This window comes from Neophocaena asiaeorientalis, unplaced genomic scaffold (genome assembly GCF_003031525.2).
Source record: "Neophocaena asiaeorientalis asiaeorientalis breed wild unplaced genomic scaffold, Neophocaena_asiaeorientalis_V1.1 scaffold70, whole genome shotgun sequence".
NCBI classification, from domain to species: domain Eukaryota; kingdom Metazoa; phylum Chordata; class Mammalia; order Artiodactyla; family Phocoenidae; genus Neophocaena; species Neophocaena asiaeorientalis.
In genome coordinates, this window is record NW_020175410.1 from 5,432,111 (window position 1) to 5,451,865 (window position 19,755).

The following is a 19,755-nucleotide window of genomic DNA, read 5'->3' on the forward strand; positions in this document are numbered from 1 at the left end:
ATTTTGAAAATATTTTTAAATGATATTTTTCAGTATTTTCAAATCCACAGGGACCACAGTAGATAAAGTTCTAGCTAAGTGTTCTCATTCACGATTGCAGTCATGTGCATATAACACACATTTAAGTAGGAGAGATTTTTCAGGTCTCTTTTGAGATTAATCTAGATGTTTCAGATAGAGTGCCAGCGTTGCTCATTCACACAGCTGTAAATCAGAACCAACCAATATTTTCCACGTGCTTTCAACATGAATTCTTTAATCTATCAACAGTGCACCTTTCAACAGCACAATATAGTAATCGTGAGGGTTTCTGAAAGCTACTTTATCTGCACATTTATAATTCAAATGAATGAGGTGACTGGATACATGGCAAAGGCAGTAAGTCCTCTGGTTGCCACATAAAGCCTGCTAGTGTTCTGTATTCATTTCAACCTGAAAGCAGCCATCAGAATAGATATAGATACAAAAAATACAACCAGAAGCCACGAGTTTGATTTTTCCATGTGTCAGGTTCAGTATTGAGCTACTAAAGGTTTTTTTATTTTTTTTTGCGGTACGCGGTCCTCTCACTGTTGTGGCCTCTCCCGTTGCGGAGCACAGGCTCTGGATGCGCAGGCTCAGCGGCCATGGCTCACGGGCCCAGCCGCTCCGCGGCATGTGGGATCTTCCCGGACCGGGGCACGAACCCGTGTCCCCTGCATCGGCAGGCGGACTCTCAACCACTGTGCCACCAGGGAAGCCTGCTACTAAAGTTTTAACACCCTAATTGTGAAGTCGTTTATTTTATTCCAGCATTCCTCAGGAGCCATAAATTGCTACAAGATGCCAGCAGTTTATTTAGCCTTAAAACGCTTCAAATGTTTCTGTCTTCTATCCCCCATGATTGTTTGGCGTTAATCGCCCTCACAAATGATCTTAGCAGAGAAGACAGGGGAATGCTTATCTAGCCGTTCACTAGTAGCATTAAGGGTTTTAATGGTACTAGATAAACATGACAGGCAGTTATTGAATGTTGTTACACACTAGAAGATTAAAATGGAATGCTAAGCATTATACTCTTTTGCAGTTTTGTCTTTATCTCAGTGCCTAATTTGTACCTTTCAACAATTTAATAGATTGAGTTTTATTTGAGAGACGTCCTCTGGAATACTCTATTGGAAGATCCAACATAAAAATTTTATATCTGCTTACTTGAAAATACAGTGTGATTTGAATCAGACTAAAGTCAGACATGACATATTTCACCAATGCCGTAGTACTTCAACAGATAAAATGGAAAGAAAGAATTTCCATTTATCTGTTACTCTGAAGTAGTGACATGAAAACTCATGTGATTCTATTTTCAACTATAATTACTGAATAACAAAAAGGTTAGAGGTTTACTTTTGCAGTCATTTTGATCTTTAGCAAGGTGGAAAATGCAATTCTAGAAATATTTCAATAATTTATTACCTTCGAAATACTAGTGTCCTTTAACTAAGCTATTGATAATATTTGGAAATAGTTGGGATTTCTTCTTAATTCATTGTCTTTTACAAACAGTAAATAATCTGGTTACAGATGGCATTCATTTGGAAATGACTTTAGACATTTGTACAGTTTGATTCCATTTCTTAAACTATTCCTATGAAACACAAATTATTACTGGCCCTATCAGGAGTTACATTTTTAAGTGTCGCACACTTTATAGATTTATTTACTGGCTGTGTTGATTGAAAAGGAGAATGTGATTTGAAACATATTTTAACTCAAAATAGTGAGCTGGGCTTGTTTTCCCACCTCAAACCATACTTAAAGTCAAAGTATGAGCTTTAAGTAGGTCATGGTAATCTGTTTGAAGAACAGTTATGCTTTTCAGAATTTTGGTAAACACTATTGTAAAGTACTTTTTCAATTCACTATTGGACTTCCCTCTGATTATCATCAATACTCCATTAACATCTTCTTTCTGTCTTCAGTATCTCACAGTTGGCAAAGCCCCGGCTGACACATCTGCCCCCTTGAAGATTCTCTGAGACTAATTCCCACTTTTGAGCATTCTTTCATTGCATCCTGCTCTTCATACCAAATTCATGATCCCATCTTTTAAAAAAAGTTTTCTTTTATACTTACAATTTGCTGATATAATGTACATATCCTCTGAGGCATCAAATTCACTCCTAGGAATATGCCTAACAGAAATGCATATGTATGTTCACCAAGAGACATGTTCTAGAATGTTCATAGCAGTACAGTTGATAATAGCTTGCCATTGAAAAATACCCAACTGCTCACACACAATAGAATGAATTAAAAAAACATAATATAGTCACACAGTAGAGTACTATACATTAATTAGAATGAATAACCTTCAACAGCATGCAACAGTATGGATGAATCTCACATCACAACGTAGGGTGAAAGAAGGCTAGCACACATGGGTATGTGCTGTATGATTCCATTTACATAAATTTTTTTAAAGTAAAACAGTTCTAGATTGTAAGAAATCAGGGTAGTAGTTGCCCATGTGAGAAGAGGTAGTGATTGGAAGGCAACACAAAAGAGGGTTCTGGAGTAGTGTGGATTTCATGCATGTGTTCAGTGAACTTTATACTTTTGAAAGATACACTTTTGTGTATCGAGACTACAATAAGTTTAAAACAGGTGATGTGTATATTTGACAAAAATATAAAAGATAATATAGAGAGAAATATACCACAAAACTACTTCTCACCCAGATTTTGCTGATTCTTCCTGTGTCTTACGACAGAGTTCCTTAATTTCAGTCCTACACACACACACACACACACACACACACAAATAAGTACAAGTAAAACTGGTGAAACTTGAATAAACTCAATGGATTGTATCAATCTCAGTATCTGGGTTGAAATTATACTTTAGTTACCATTGTAGGAAACTGGGGAAAGTATGCAGGGGACCTCTCTATATTATTTCTTACAAATATATGTGTCTACAATTAACTTAGTAAGAAAATTTTCAATTAAAAAGAGAGGGAGTGATGAATAAACACAAAAAAATATATTAATTTCCAAAACTCAGGCACTATCCCAAAGGAACTCTATTATAATGTCTGGGGTTGCCAGAAACCTGTACTTTTAACATGTGTTCCAGGTAATGTATAAAGCAAGGCTAGGATATACTATGTAGTAAGTTGGCTAGCTTTTTAACACTGTATCAAGTCAGGACACTTTGGGCACAAGCTTATAGATTAGATCTGTCATACTGGTTTTTAGGTGGTCTTATTTCACTGTAATAAAAGAAATCAGTGTTTGTTGGCTCTCTTTTAAATCTGCCTAGAATAAAAAGATAAAATACTTAGGAATAAGTTTAAGAAAAGAAGTACAAGACATACACTAAACACTACAAAACATCCCTGAAAGAAATTAAAGAATACCTAAATAAATGGAAAGAAATTCCATGTACCTGGATTGTTAAGATAGCAATACTCCCAAATTGACCAAACTATTCAACACAATTCCTATCAAAATCTGCCATTTGGGGCAAAAATTGACAAGCTGATTCAAAGATGTATGTGGAAATGTAAGGGACCCAAAACTTTCTTGGAAGAAAAAGAACAAAGGAGGACTCAGACTTCCTGATTTCAAAACGTACTACAAAGTGACAGTAATCAAGACAGTGTGGTGCTGGTATAGAGATCAGTGGAGTGATATTTAGAATCCAGATATAAACCCTTACATTTATAGTCAACTGATTATCAACAAGGGTACAAAAACAATTCACTGTAGAAAAAATAGTATTTTCCACAAATGGGCCTGGGGTAACCTGGTAATCACATACAAAGGAATGAAATTGGACTGCCTATGTTTTAACATATACAAAAATAACTCAGAATGAATCATATACTTAAGTATAAGAACTAAAACTATAAAACTCTTAGAAGAAAAAAATGGGTGTAAATCTTTATGTCCTTAGATTAGATAATGGTTTCCTAGATAGGACATCAAAGCACAAGCAACCGAAGTAAAAATAGATAAATTGGACTTCATTAACATTTAAAACTTTTTTTCTTCAAAGGACACTAAAATAAAAAAGACATAATAAGTTTTGACAAGTGTAGAAATTGGAACACTCATACCTTGCTAGTGTAATTGTAAAATGGCACAGTCACTTTGGAAAACAGTTTGGTACTTCAACAAAAAGTTAAATACACTCCAAGATATATACCCAAGAGAATTGAAAGCTTGTCCATACAGAAACTTGTACACAAATATTCACAGCATTATTCATAATATACAAAATGTGGAAACAATTAAAATGTCCATCAGCTGATGAAAGGATAAAAAAATATGATATATCTATACAATGGAATGCTATTTGGTCAATAAAAAGGAATGAAGTACTAACACATGCTATACCATAGAAAAATCCAGAAAACATTACATTAAATGAAAGAAGCCAATCATAAAACATAATGTTTGATTTCATTTTATAAATTGTTCAGAATAGGTGAATTCTTAGAGATATAAAGTAGATTAGTGGTTGCCAGGGAGGGGAAAATGGGAAATGACTGCTAATAGGTATAGGGTTTCTTTCTGTGGTAATGAAAATGTTCTGAAACTAGATGGTGGTCATGGTTGCATAACTCAGACTATATTAAAGACCAGAACGTGAGCTGATTTTTATAGTGTATAAATTGTGTCTCAATAAAGTTTTTAAAAATCTACCTAGAGTTCCTAGTATAAGTTGTTTACATTATAATGATTTTCAAAATCGAATCTTTGATGTTGATGTAAAATGGTAAGAGCAGAGTGTTTTCTTGTTTCAAGAACAACCACTCCCCATAGTATGACAGACGACAACATTCAACTCTTGACCAGAGGAACTTTGCTCTTTCCACTTATTTGCCTTGAGAACAATAGTGATAAACTGGTACTGTGAAATGCCAAGTTGGTAGTGAGGGACCGGTCAAGGAAAATGCTCCCATTTCTCAAAAAAAAATCTGTAGACTCTTAAGTTAATTGACTGTGTGATTTGATGGAATGAGTACTAGACTAGACCTCAGAAATCCTATCCCTATCTCTTACTGTGTGACCTTGCACTTGTCAGTTATCTCTCTGTATTTGTTTTCTTATCTGTCCAGTAGAGCATCAGTACATGCCCAATACATGTATAATATCTGCAAGAGAATCAAATGAATACAAGGTGTGAAGGTGCTTTGAAATTGACAGCACTATAAAAATATGAGGCATTGTTTATTTAACATCCTTCATTTTTCTTCCTCAGACTTGATTTTCAATGAAGGGGAACCATAAGGTGCTACGTTAAATGGTTCCTTTTGAATATTGGTTGAGAGGGTCTGGCTTTCTTCTTGAGGAAGAATGTTGCATGGACTCAGACACCTGAACTTGTGTGACATTAACAGATAGGATTTTATAGAAAACTGTTATAATTTTTTTAATGTATCAGTCTGGCCACATGAGAATGATATGGCAGCAGACAGGTTATTGTCAATTAAACACGAGCTGTCAGGAAGTCAGAAATGTTGAAATATGGTGAGCCTGAATCCTAAGCAGATCATATGACAGCTGCTCAGCTGTTATTTTAACAGAGTGACTGTATGTATGTGTTATTTTCCTGTAGAATTTAATTTGAGTCCCTAACGACAGAGACATCTCTGCATTTGCATGTAGCTGTCAAGTCAAACTTGGACCTTCTAAATGAGCTAGAATGGTGGGTAGTAATAGGCGAGTGACATATGGAGGAGATGGCTCTTGTCTCATTTTCCTCCACTCAGGTTACATTGAAGAGGCCTGCATCATCCCCTGCCCCTCAGACTGCAAGCTCAGTGAGTGGTCCAATTGGTCACGCTGCAGCAAGTCCTGCGGGAGTGGCGTGAAGGTTCGGTCTAAATGGCTGCGTGAAAAACCCTATAATGGAGGAAGACCATGCCCGAAACTGGACCATGTCAACCAGGTATTTTCTACCATTGGGAATATTGTAAAATATTTTCTAGGTGCACAAAAATCTATTTTTTTAATCCAAAATAGAGAAGAATAAATAATAGACCCTGAATAAGAAATGTGACCCACTTTATCTTTAGAATGCCTGAGTAAATTATTAAAACCCCAGATCAGATAGATGATCTCTGTATCCTCAAGAGATTTATTTAGTACACTGTATTACATGTATGTGCATATTAATATAATTCAATGGAAATAAAAATGAAATCTACTTTCGAAATACTGTTAAGGTATTAATCTGTTATTATACAATAATTTGTGCGCTGAGAGCAAGATTGTCTTTTTCTGATAGATCCGATAGACTCTCAGAAAAGACATCTCAATTACCAAGTATATAAATTAAAATCAAAGAAAGTATATGGGTTTGGGTCTAAAATTGGGAAATATATTCTGTACATTTACTTAAGTTTGTTCAATATGAAATATGTTAAGAAAAAAAAATATACTGGACTTCCTTGGTGGCACAGTGCTTAAGAATCCGCCGGCCAATGCAGGGGACACGGGTTCGAGGCCTGGTCCAGGAAGATCCCACATGCCGTGGAGCAACTAAGCCCATGCGCCACAACTACTGAGCCCATGCTCTAAAGTCCGCGAGCCACAACTACTGAGCCCGCATGCCACAACTACTGAAGCCGGTGTGCCTAGAGTCCATGCTCTGCAACAAGAGAAGCCACCACAATGAGAAGCCCGTGCGCCGGCCGCAACGAAGAGTAGCCCCCGCTCACTGCAGCTAGAGAAAGCCCACGCACAGCAACAAAGACCCAAAGCAACCAAAAATAAACATATATAAATAAAATAAATTTTAAAAAAAGAAAAAGAAATATAAAAATGGCATCAAAGTAACCGTATGTTAATCTATCAATTTGGTGATTGGCCTTTTCAATCTTATGTGGAACTTTCTTTGACTTCGGATGCACACCTTGTTAGCGGCAGTTCTCGTGTTCCATTGGAAATAAAATGTCTAATGGGGGGAATTGTGACTAGTTTAATGTAATATAAGATTCATCAGACAGTTATTGCCATGTTTGGCCTACATGTGAATTAACAGAGTGAATTTCACACAATATGTGTAGGTATTAAGATGTATGTTTAAATTTAAGTCACAAATGAACCAATTCATATGTATGAACTAAACTTAAATATGTAGGTATGTTTCATACGCACATAGATTTTCTAATTTTAATCTCCAAACATACTGCTTACCCATATATTTGCCTTCCCAAATTAATCTAAATTTGTTCATCACAATAAAAGTAAATTATAGAGAAAATAAAAATAACTTTTGAATAAATCAATTAAGGGCCAAGTGGAGAATTAAATTGCATAGAAAGTACTCCAAAAGAATGTTGATTTTTTTCCCCCCAAAGAAAAATTGCTGAACTTGCCCTTAAATACAACTGAAGGTGAATAATATACTGCACTGCTGCCATCTACTGGTAATCGAGTTTCTCTGTCCTATTGAATATTTCCAAAGAAGAAAATGCATGACCCCGATTAAACAGAATAACTGAAATGTAATGTTTATAATACAAAAGAATATTATTCTACAAGTTTTGAAATCTTGAATTTCCAATAGTACATTTAAATTTTAATAAATTTTTATCCATGATTCAAATAAATTCTACACATTTTCATACCTTTAGTGTGTATATGAACAGCCAGATTTTAAAATTAAAATGAGCTATGTTTGCCTTAACATTTTTTAAATAGTGAATTTGAAGAAGTTCAAATTGATTGTACCAAGTTGTCCTTGCTTAAAAACTCTTTAACCTAAGCCATTTCTCTGTCACTCTGATATAATCTAATGCAGAGTATAAGGACATCTGAGTATTTTTTATCAGCCTACTGGTGGTATATTGAGATATACCATGGAACAATGGAAAATCAAAGCTAAAACAAGAAATAATAGATTCCTGAATCTTTGACTTTGAGCACAAATGTTCTACATTAAAAAATAGAAACTTCTAGGGATTTATTTGTTAGTAAAATGTTAGGAAAGTAAAGAATATGCAAAGGTTTGTATAAGTGTTGAAAATTGTAAATCATATAGATTTTTACTGCAGTTATATGTTCCTCAGTAATTAAGTCGTACTTTGCCTTGGAAATGATCTCTGAGGTTCCATTTTCCAGTTGAGGAAGCAAATCCCCATTTCCTCAGAAATATGGGTGGATGGATGGATTAAAATCAATATATCAGTCAGTCAGTCAATCAATCCATAGATAGTCCACTCACAATTTGAACCACAAGATATTTGCAGTCATATATTGATTCCCCATGATACGTATTTTGATGTCTACTCAGTTTGATTTCTTCATTCTGCCCATCAAATCCTTTCCTTAACTTGCTGTTTGCAATACTCATTTGTGTATCTTAATTTTAAACAGTAATAAGGAATTGGTTTTTCTCTTTTAAGGTCTAAGAAAGATGTTCTAATCATTTACCAAAAAAAAAAACCCCAGCTTTTATATATGGGTAATATTTGAAACTTAGAACATGAGTTCTTCTCATCAAATATACTTATCTCTGTTTAACTTATCTTTGTTTCTCTCTCTTTTCTTCATTCCTGGTGAACACTACTCCAGGCCCAGGTAAGAACTTTTAAACCTCATCGTTCATAATAGAGTGCTGTTTGTTTTCATTTTACTCCTGACATCAGAGAATGCATTTCTTTTCCTGCTATTTCTCTTATCTTTTATAGGGGAAAACATGTTTTCCATAAAATTTTTCTTCTGCAGCTATTCTCTTTGTTTTCCTAGCATATTACATGTGTTTTCTCATTTTACTATCAGGGCCTAAGGTACAGGGATAGTGGAGAACAAGCATAATTCACCACCGTTGAAAAGGCAATGACCCCTCCTGTTAATGGTCGCATGCTTCTCGGAGAGGGAGAGGTGCAGGTGGGCTCAAAGCGGTAGCAGGAGGTGGCTCTGAACTGATTTGTATTCACTGCAGTGTAGGAGATTAAAATGAAAGCCATCAAAGGATTAGGAAAGGTGGCATTTTACCTTCAGTTGTTCCCTTCCCCACAACTTGTAGGGTAATATTTTACTGAATACTAAAATAGTATTTAGTCCTATTTTAATACAGCACCCAACGTGAAGGTGATAACTTAGGACAGTAATTACAGATTCTCACTCCAACAGTGCACGCTTTTTACTCCTATATGGAATAGGTCCACTTTATTCGCTTTACTTGGATGTTTAGTAAAACTAAAATTTGCACAAAAGAATGGCTCCAGAGGACTATTTAAATCTATATTTTCTGGAATTAAATAGTTATATGAAATATTCATGTAGTGTGTGTGTGTGTGTATGTAAAATAGGAAATAAGAGTTATCATAGACTTTGAAATGATTTTAAGAGAGACATTCTTCTTTAATGGTTGAGTCAGCTCTGTTGCAGTGGATTATGGTCCTTTTTTTCATTTATTTAGTCATTCTTCTTTCTCATTGAGAAAAGAGCATAATTGGTTCATTGTGCTAAAAATCCTGAAACAGCCAACCACACCACCCCAAACCTGGGGCTGCAAGCCTTTATGGGCACCAGAGCAGAGACAATTTGCTTTGTTTTATGTGGCCCTCACCGCTTTGTACCTATGTAATATGAGACCAATTTCAGACCTTGCTTCCAAGGTTTAGTTAGTTTTCAGATAGCTTTATTTCATATTATTTATCTTCTAATTTAGTTTCATATGTGGAACACACACACAAAATTCTTATTGGTATACATACTTATTTGGAAAACAGGCCAAATTATACTTATTTGAAAACAGCTACTTTTATATGCTTACTTAATTCATTAATTCTTTTATTCATTTATTCATCTTACTCAACAAATCTCTATAGAATGCCTGACATATGAGCAAGCACCCTGGGCTAAGTATTGAAGACACATGAAACTGTGAACAGGACATATGGCCCAGGACATTACAATACTATGTGGTAAGGGTCAGTCTAGGAAAGTACGGAATGTGTCTGATGTGGTCCATGAGGTCCAATCTCCAGCTGCAATGTGATAGAGGAGCAGCACAATACAACACAGCCGTACCCTCCACTGCTAGAACTCTCAAGAGATCCTCTGTATTCCTGTTTTAGAATAATGAACAGTAAAGGAAAGGCTTCAGAGTAGCTAAACAAGAATATCACGATAACTGTGATATGAAGTGTTCCCACTTACCTCATGGGGTTCCGTGAGGTGAGGTCATTGAGAACCGTGTGTGTTTCAGGTGTATGAGGTCGTCCCTTGCCACAGTGACTGCAGCCAGTACATATGGGTTACAGAGCCATGGAGCATCTGCAAGGTGACCTTTGTGAACATGCGGGACAACTGTGGAGAGGGCGTGCAAACCCGAAAAGTGAGGTAAGGCCAAGCCTAGTTACACAGAGAAGCAAAGGCACAGCCACCTCCCGATTTCTCATGTGCCAACATGAGCTTGCCCTCCTCCCAATCTCCCGAATGAAATTGTCTTCAATTTTATTTTTATGGCGTCTGTGTTCATAGAAAGCTCTAAAGGGATCTGCTTCCAGCAGCAGTGTATCATCGTCTGCCTTCTGATTTTAGGAAGCTTTGCTTCAAGGTACTCTTGCAGGGAAAGGGCTGCATATTGAATTCGAGGTGAATGAATGCAGCTTTTCCAACCCCAGTAACTTCTTCCTTAAAGGTCAAATAGATTTCTAACTGTATCTTAGTGATAATCTTTTGCAAACTCTTTATCCTTTGTATCAAACTGGCTATCTTTTGAATACTCCCATCTGCTCTAGGAAGCCTTCCCTAAACCTCCCCACTGGCTAGTGCCTCTCATTTGTTCCCTGAACCACACTGTCCGGTAGGGCAGCCACTAGCCACGTGTGACCGTTTCACTTTAAATCTATTAAAATTAAATAAAATGCATTTCCTCAGTCACACTAGACACATTCTAAGTGCCCGATAGCCAGAGGTGGCTAGTGGCAATTCTGTGAGCACAGTATTTACATTGTCATAGAAAGCTCTACTGAGCGGCCTTGTTCTATAATACCCCACGTACCCCTCACTGTTTTGAAAGATCCATCTACATGTCTGTCCGCTTTATTAAATCCTGTTTCTCCAAACTGAGACCCTGTCGTATTCACAGAACTTCCCTAAAACCTAATACAATTAAATTATTGTAATAATTGTAATACAATTAAATTAACTCATTAAATTATCCCTGCACCATCTACATATGATCCTTAAGGGTCTCAAACCTGGGAAACAAGTATATGAGGCTTTATTATCTCCACTTTACAGAGTAGATTCAGAAGTGCTTACTAAGTAGTGCGCTGAGAGCACACACCTAGTAAAGTGACAGCTGCATTCAAACTCAAGTCTCTTGTCACTCTTTAACTACAACCAGTTTCTTCTAACTCTGCTGAGTAACACACAGTAAAGAAAAACATAAAAACATCCAAAACCTGACAACTCCTGTTGTGAAGAATCCCATTCTCACTCATGACATAATTTTTCATGAATTTAAGATTCCTATTTCTTAATCTGTTTCAATAGGAAAGTAGAACAAGTTAACGTTTATGTCATAAAACCTTGGCACACTATGTAAAACATTTAATCCAGTAAAAACATTCTCTATCTCTTTTTTCAAAAGCCCATCTGAACTCTCAAGTTATTTTATGGAGTAACTTTTAAAGGTGGATGAGGTGGGGTGGAGGTAATGAGTTAATAGGGAAACAGGGAAGAAAAGGACAGAGATTCTGTTTTCTACCAATCTTCTGCCAAATTTAAAATCTCTCTTTCAAATATAAAAATATTTTTCTTATATTAAAAATTTGATCAGGTTGTGTTTTTTGTTATTAAAAAAAATTATAATAATGAACTTCTTTCGGCTTTCCCTTCGGCTGTGTATATGTTGCTTCTTTTTGCTTTGTGAATAGGTATTCTCAACATTTCCAAACACATCTTAAGCACAGTAACTTTTCTGGTCAACTAATTTTTCCAGTAAACATTTTTAATGCAAACAGAGAAAAGAGAAGATCAGTATTGATTGGAATTTCTGATTGTGTAGTAATGTTTCTTTCTTGATTCAGTAGTATACCTCCCAAACCTTACCCTCTGCTAATTAAGGTCAAACGTCCTGTTAGATGCAAGCATTGGGTGACATTTCAGGAAGAGTCTATAAGAGAGCAGGTTTCAAAATATCTCATTCTTTCTCTTTTAGGATGGTGTGATATCAAAGACTGAGTAATAGTAGTGGTTTGCCCTGCTGGGAAGGAATATTTTTCACTAACATTTTTGTAGAATTGCCAGCACATGATGATAATAAGAACCAAACAGATTTGGTTATTTCTACTGTTGCTTTTGAATTTTCTGCAGGCAATTCCCGCCCCCCCCTTATTGCTACAACTGTGGTGGGCATCTGGGCCCACCCTTGGCCTCCAACTTGGTGGTTGTTTTCTAAAATAGCTCAGTATTCTCACAGCATAATCCCTTCTCCTGTGGAAAGGAGAAAAGGCCAGGAATTTGAAGAAAGCAAATGAACTTAAAGTGCTTCCCTTTGGGCTCAAGACTTGATCCAAATATTTATTCTATTCTACACTGATAAAAGTATCATTAATACTAACTCAAATAAATAAAACATAATCTGAATATCAACAAGAAGGGTTTTTTAGCAATTGTGGCACATTCAAATGATGGAATTCAAATGTAATCATTAAAAATTATGTCTTAGAAACAGTTAATAACACAAAAAGATTTTTATAATGTATTGTTGATGTTTTTCCTAAATGGTACAGATAGTAGGTGAAGTTTGCTCCTGTTTAGTGAAATGAAAATATATGTTTAAATATAGTAGTCTGTTAAGAGTGGTTATCTCTGATAGAATGCAGTGAATTTGTATTATTTCTTGTGATTTTCCTAAAATGAATCTATTACCTGTATAGTAAAAATCGAAGGAAAAGAAATACCTTTGAAAACAAAGTTTTATGCACATAACTACTCAATAGAGTATTGAACATCTGTCCTTAACTTTGAATCAATAGGTAATTTTGCAAGTTAATCCTTGTTCATCATGTCAGGGCCTCACATTAATGTAATCTTTTCTTAGCAAATCCAACTTTGGAGATTGAACTGTCCCGTCTGCTCCGTCCTCTCATAGCTGCTGTCAACAGAACATTTTTTAAATGCCACTGAAGCTAGAACTTTTTTCCTGGGAAACTAAAACTCTCCCAGAGAAATTTATAATTTATTTTTTTCCTTCAACAATGAAACTATATAAATCTGTCTACATTTGCATATTTTTGTGATTACCTTTTATATATTTATTCAATATCAAAAAAATGCAGAGGTGGGTATTTGTGTGGTGATTTTTCCAGCTTACAAACCCAGTTAAGACATAACCAACAGCTTAGTTTTCCAGTCTTTGAATGCGTTCCACAGGAAAACCACATTTCTCTTAAAATTAGCAGCGCTGTATAGAAACGTGATTCTGCAGGGGAGATTTGTGAAGATGCAATGTCCCTACTGATTGTAAATCCCTGAGAAAAGTTGACATTCCAGATATAATTGGTAATGTAATGCAACCAACAGTTTAAAACATTGCAGTGGGTTTGAGAGGCTTAAGAGCTCAAGCCTTCCTTTTCATCTCCTGCAATGCAGTTCTCTTCCCAAACCTATTAATTTGGTTGACCTTCTCTGAGTTACAAATGAGGGATAAAGTTTTTCTCTTCTATTCGAAAAGTGCCTTGAGAGATTATTAACTACAGTAAAAGTTAAGTCTGGTACTAGCCACATTAATTAGATTCCCAAGAGATGACTAAGGAGCCCTTTATGACTGCTTACAATAGAATGAAATGTAATAAAATGTTTGAATTTGTTCTGTTGAAAGGAAAACTAACAATAAAAAAGGTCAAGATATAGGAAGATCCCAACAACCACGTTTAGAGAATTTGTGCTATTATTCTTATGATTGTCTCTTCGCTTCTGCCTTTCTTTTAAGGTTATCAGCAGATGGGAAGCGAAAATTACTTTTGAAATGACAAAACAACTTGATAAATGCCATCAGTTACTTTCTCAAAACCACTTACTGAAATCTCTCCCTAGGAGATTTCAGTGTGCCGTGTTTTCCATCATATATGAATCTGCCTTCTCCATGGAATTCACCATTTTCCTCAGAAGAAAAATATGCATTATATTCCAAAATTGTAACCCATCTATGAATATCTTTGGTGAACTCATTAGTTTCTGCATCATATATGGGTGTAAATGACCCTCTCCTTTAAGAGGAAGACACGTAGTTTAGGTACACAGAGTGTATACACAGTGGCTATAACTTTAAAAGATTATGATACATGCAAGCATAGATTTTTAAATCATTAGCTATACAACTAGGTATGGGAGGCAGAGATCCTTTTACGTCTTTATGTTTGGAGAATTTTATTCATTAAATGCAAAGCTTCCCATCCCCCACCTCCATGGTGATGTCTTATGAAAAACCCTGTACCTTACGGGTTGGCCATTGTTCAGTTGTCCCAGTTCCTTCACTGATAGGTATGTTTTCTTCTAGATGCATGCAGAACACAGCGGATGGCCCTTCTGACCATGTAGAGGATTACCTCTGTGACCCAGAAGAGATGCCTCTGGGCTCTAGAGAATGCAAATTACCATGTCCCGAGGATTGTGTGATAACTGAATGGGGTCCGTGGACCCGATGCACTTTGGTGAGACAATTAACCATTTATTAATGTAGAATTTGCTTAATTCCTTACCACTAAAGCTTTAAGAATATTATTAAGAAAATAATAGCTTGGTTACTAAATTAGTTACTAAATTAGTTACCAAAGCAAGGCATATTTTTGGCTACTTCATTCTTATGACTGTGCCATTTAAAATCAGCAATGTTTGGACTCACACTGAAACAGCTCAACCTCTTGCAAGCTTTATGCTCCTCCACCGTCCTTCTAAACCCAGCACAGGCTTCAATAGTTGTGGCTCGTGGGATCTAGAGCGCAGGCTCAATAGGTGTGGCACAAGGGCTTAGACGCTCCGCGGCATGTGGGATCTTACCAGACCAGGGATTGAACCCGTGTCCCCTGCATTGGCAGGCGGATTCTTAACCACTGCACCACCAGGGAAGTCCCAAAAATGCCTTTACATTTGCTTATGAATCCACAGCATGTTAAAAACTGCAGTGGTGATAATGATTCCCTCCAGGTAAAGGGAAAAAGAATGAAAATCTAGTAAAAATACTTTAATGGTGTCAGGTTATTATCATCCCTTGCTTTTTGCCCAATCCCTTTAAAATTGTAGGCATAATCTTTCACACGGTAGGGGTATGGCAGAAGGAGTACTGACACTAAAACGCAAAAGATCCTGGTAAGAAAGGGAGTAGAAAGAAGAAAGCTGTGCATCAGTGAATCTCTTTCCACACACTGACTCTTGAGTCTCTTTGGGCCTGGAAAGCCAGCTGAGAGTTTCCAATCACACAAAGCTTCTAGATTTCAGCAGCCCGTAGGGCCTCTTCCATGGGACCCTGGGAGGAGAGTCACTTGAAACAGAACTGGCTGATGATGTGGGAAATCTGGCTTACCCTTGTGCATCTTTGTAAAGCTGCACACTTCAGAATGGCATCAAATCATGGAAAAGATACATCTAATGTGGAATTAATTTGCTGAAATATAATATGGGACAGATACATGTTTTCAAGGAGAAATTAATTTTCTATTTCAGTGTTAACATTATTAAAGATGCTGATTAGCAGCCAACTGATAGAGCAGGAGCAAAACAGGGCTGGCAGTTGACTTGGATGCAGGTTAAATTGCAATTAAGAATCACCTGTTTCGGGCTTCCCTGGTGGCGCAGTGGTTGAGAGTCCGCCTGCCGATGCAGGGAACAAGGGCTCGTGCCCCGGTCCGGGAGGATCCCACATGCCAAGAGCGGCTGGGCCCGTGAGCCATGGCCGCTGAGCCTGCGCGTCCGGAGCCTGTGCTCCGCAACGGGAGAGGCCACAACAGTAGAATCAGCTGTTTCACAAGCATATGCAAATGATTTTCTATTCTATTTAATTCCATAGCATCATATTTTAAGTTACTGTTTCTGATCTTAGTAACCAAATGTTTTCAAAACAAGACTGTACGCGTAGGAGAATGGCAACCAGTCTTTTTAATTAGTGCTAAGTTGTGTTTGTGTGCATATATGTGTTCACATTAGGAAAATAAAGGTTGTATATAACTAGTTAAAGTTCACCCTTAAAACCGTGTTTCAGGTCCTGTCAACTATATTAGATAAATAGATAGATTAGCACATTAGGAAAATAAAGGTTGTATATAACTAGTTATTTAAAGTTCACCCTTAAAACCGTGTTTCAGGTCCTGTCAACTATATTAGATAAATAGATAGATTATAATTTCTGTATTAGTGATCTACAATAATTAGTATGACCATATGTATGTGTTTGTGTATGGATGATGTGATGTATCTATTAATATTTGACACATAGGCTCTTTTTCTCCCAGTTTTACTGAGAAATAATTGACAGACATCATTGTATGTTTAAGGAATATAGCATGATGGTTGGATCTACATATATTGTGAAATGATTACCACAATAGGTTCAGTAGCATCCATCTTCTCAAACAGGTATGATGAAAAGAAAGAAGAAAAGAATAAAGGAAAAAAATGTTCTGCTTGTGATGAGAACTGTTAAGATTTAGTCTCTTAACAGCTTTCCTGTATAACATACAGCAGTGTTAGCTACAATCATCATGTTGTACATTACATCCCTACTACTTATTATCTTATAATTGGAAATGTGTACCTTTTGACCACTTTCCTCCAATTCTCCCTTCTCTCCTACCCCCACTTCTGGTAACTGTAAGTCTGATCTCTTTTTCTATGAGTTTTGTTTTTTCTTTTGTTTTTTAGATTGCACATATAAGTGAGATCATACAGCATTTGTTTATCTCTGACATTTCACTTAGCATAATGCCTTCAGGGTCCAGCCATGTTGTCACAAATTGTAGAAATCCTCATTTTTTTATGGCTGAATAATATTCCACTGTATAATTATACTACAACTTATTTATCCATTCATCCATTGATGGACACTTTGGTTTTTTCAATATCCTGGCTATTGTAAATAGTGCTGCAATAAACAAAGGGGTGCAGATATCTTTTCAGGTTAGACACATCTCTTAAGCATTGTCGACTGAAGAAACACACACAGCTTAAAAGTTGCGAGTTAAGCTTTATTCGGGGATCTTACTGAGGATTATAGCCTGGGAGACAACCTTTTAGATAGCTCTGAGGAACTGCTCTGAAAAGGTAAAGGAGGAGCCAGGATAAACAGGAGTTTTTTGCTGGGAAAGAACATACAGTCAGACATCAAAAGATTACTGCTAATCACTAAAACAGACATCTCTAGTTAATGACTTTAGTGCTTTCCTGGGTATAGGAAGATGCAAGAATCTGGGCTTACTGAAATTATTCCCTAGACATATCTTAACTATCTTGGGTCAGTATCCAAAGCACAGAATGCTACCTCTTTTCCTCCATCCTGTTTCGCTCAGGGCACATCACCTGCAGCAGCTGCAGTGGCTGGTGCCTTGATCATTGTAGAACTGAGGCAGCAGACAACATTCTTTGTGTACTGGAATGGCAGACAACATTCCCTGTTCCCAGCATCTTAGAGCTAGCTGGAACATCAGAAACTCATCCAACACCTTGATTTTATAAATGAAGAAACTGAGGCGTTATGAGATTGTTTAAGTTAGCCAGTGTCCCAAAGGTTCTAGCTCTTGCTCCAGTGCTCTCCCTAATACATTAGCCCTTGTGTGGCTGAGTACTCACCTTTCTGAGGAGTTATATTATTCTTTGTCAGCCTTGCAATCAAAGCAGTTTCCGGCAAAGGTCAGCTGACCCCATCAGACAACCTGCTGATGAAGGAAGAGCCTGCCCTGATGCTGTTGAGAAGGAACCCTGTAACCTGAACAAAAACTGCTTCCACTATGATTATAATGTAACAGGTATGTGAACAGTCATCTCCTTATAGAGTTAAGGGTCAAATCCCACATCTGTCAGCTCAGCAGCATTTCCAGAAGTATTGTTCAACTCCATCTGCGTGCCTTTTGGACATGCTGCTTACTCTCCCAGAAATAATTCCGTATTAAATGAAAGAAATATTTATCTGCCTTATTTTTCATAAACATCAAAATAGAGAATGAAATTATCACACAAACATTAGCTCTTAAGGCAGACGGAGAATAGTCTAAGGGTCCTATTTAAGCCACCCTCCCACTTTCAGAAGGTGCACATAAAAGGTATATCTTCCCATGGGTATCAGTTTATTGAAAGATGTCTTTCTTCTTCAGAATGTGTTTAATCACTGTGAATACTGGGACAACAATTCTTTCCGTGGGGGCAGTTCATAGGCATGATTAGTCTGCTGTAAAGACATCAGCGATCTTAAGCTTGCCAAGAAGTGCGTGAAGAGAATATAAACATTTCAGAGATATAAATATTATCAAAGGTGTAGGTGAAAAAAGATAGATGAGTGTTTTTTTTAGGAAAAAAAGGCTTATTCTAAATTCCATTTCTTTCCCAAACCCTCATCTCATACCATCAAGGTATATACTCTAGGAAAGAAGACTTTCATGGTTTGTATGACTTAGGCCAACACTGAAGCTTACTCTGGAATTTTTCCTAAGTAATTTTCACACCAAAATAAACCCCAGAAACTGTACAGTGACACACAGCAGTCAGATTGACTTTTTGCTTCTTTTGGTTTTTCTCTTCAGTTTCCTTTCATGACACAATGAAATCACAGTTCTCTGGGGCATGCTACGTTACCCTGGAAAGAATTATTTTGCAAAAGACATATAATAAAGGGAATTAAACAAATATGGCCAAAGTGATTTTGAAATAAATAAGCGTACATTTTACAGTATTCTACAGTACGGACAGTAAGTGAAAGACAGTTTTATTTGGATATAACTACCTAAAGTACGAGCCATTAAAATTATGATTATTTTGCTTAAACAGAAATGTAGATTTCTACTTTCGTTAGGAAAAGTTTTTAAATGACATTTGATCTGCAGGCCACAGCCATTTCTACAGTATCACCAAACAGCTAGCTAGCAAGATTGTCAGGGAGACATCTGCCTCAGGAATAGTCCCTGTAGCGATGTGCAACGCCAGCATTTCCATTTGACTCCAGATACGTTCAAAGCCGGGGCCCATACGTTCTGCGTGTGGGATGATTGATTGCGGGGCTTAGGATGCAGTTGTGAATTAAATATGGGATTCAGGTCATCCGAGTTTCATTTGAAATCCGGTTCATGCATGGCCTTCTGTTCTGATATGCTCCCTTCCTTCCAGACTGGAGTACGTGCCAGCTGAGTGAGAAGGCAGTTTGTGGAAATGGCATGAAAACGAGGATGCTGGATTGTGTTCGAAGTGATGGCAAGTCGGTTAACCTGAAATACTGTGAAGAGGTGAGGGGATGCTTTGTTATGTCTTTGCGAGTAAATTCTTCCCTAATAATTTCAATTCATGCTGAGCCAAGTGACCTGACCAGCGCTTTATGCAGCTCGTTGCCAGCAGATGTTTTCGGCACTATTCAGAGGCTGCTGAACACTCTCTTGAAAAGAGACACTGTCCAACACTACTGATTTCTACACATAATTTCCTGTATTTTGTTCTGCTTGGAGCCCAAAGGTATGCTAATTAGCCTATTCTGAAAGAAATGCTCGGGGAACAATAAGTAATCAAGGTGAATAAAGGCAATAAATCTTCATCAGACTACTCATCA

General features: G+C 36.9%; 1 protein-coding gene across 1 annotated transcript in view; it reads left to right on the plus strand.

Moving 5' to 3' along the window:
• THSD7A (thrombospondin type 1 domain containing 7A) overlaps positions 1-19,755 on the plus strand; it is a 440,791-nt gene that overhangs the window by 396,576 nt on the left and 24,460 nt on the right. Inside the window, exons 14-19 of the mRNA XM_024767036.1 lie at positions 5,759-5,937; positions 8,568-8,573; positions 10,210-10,343; positions 14,515-14,668; positions 17,827-17,971; positions 19,323-19,438. Coding sequence (XP_024622804.1) covers positions 5,759-5,937; positions 8,568-8,573; positions 10,210-10,343; positions 14,515-14,668; positions 17,827-17,971; positions 19,323-19,438 — 734 coding nt within the window. The remainder of the gene's footprint in view (positions 1-5,758; positions 5,938-8,567; positions 8,574-10,209; positions 10,344-14,514; positions 14,669-17,826; positions 17,972-19,322; positions 19,439-19,755) is intronic.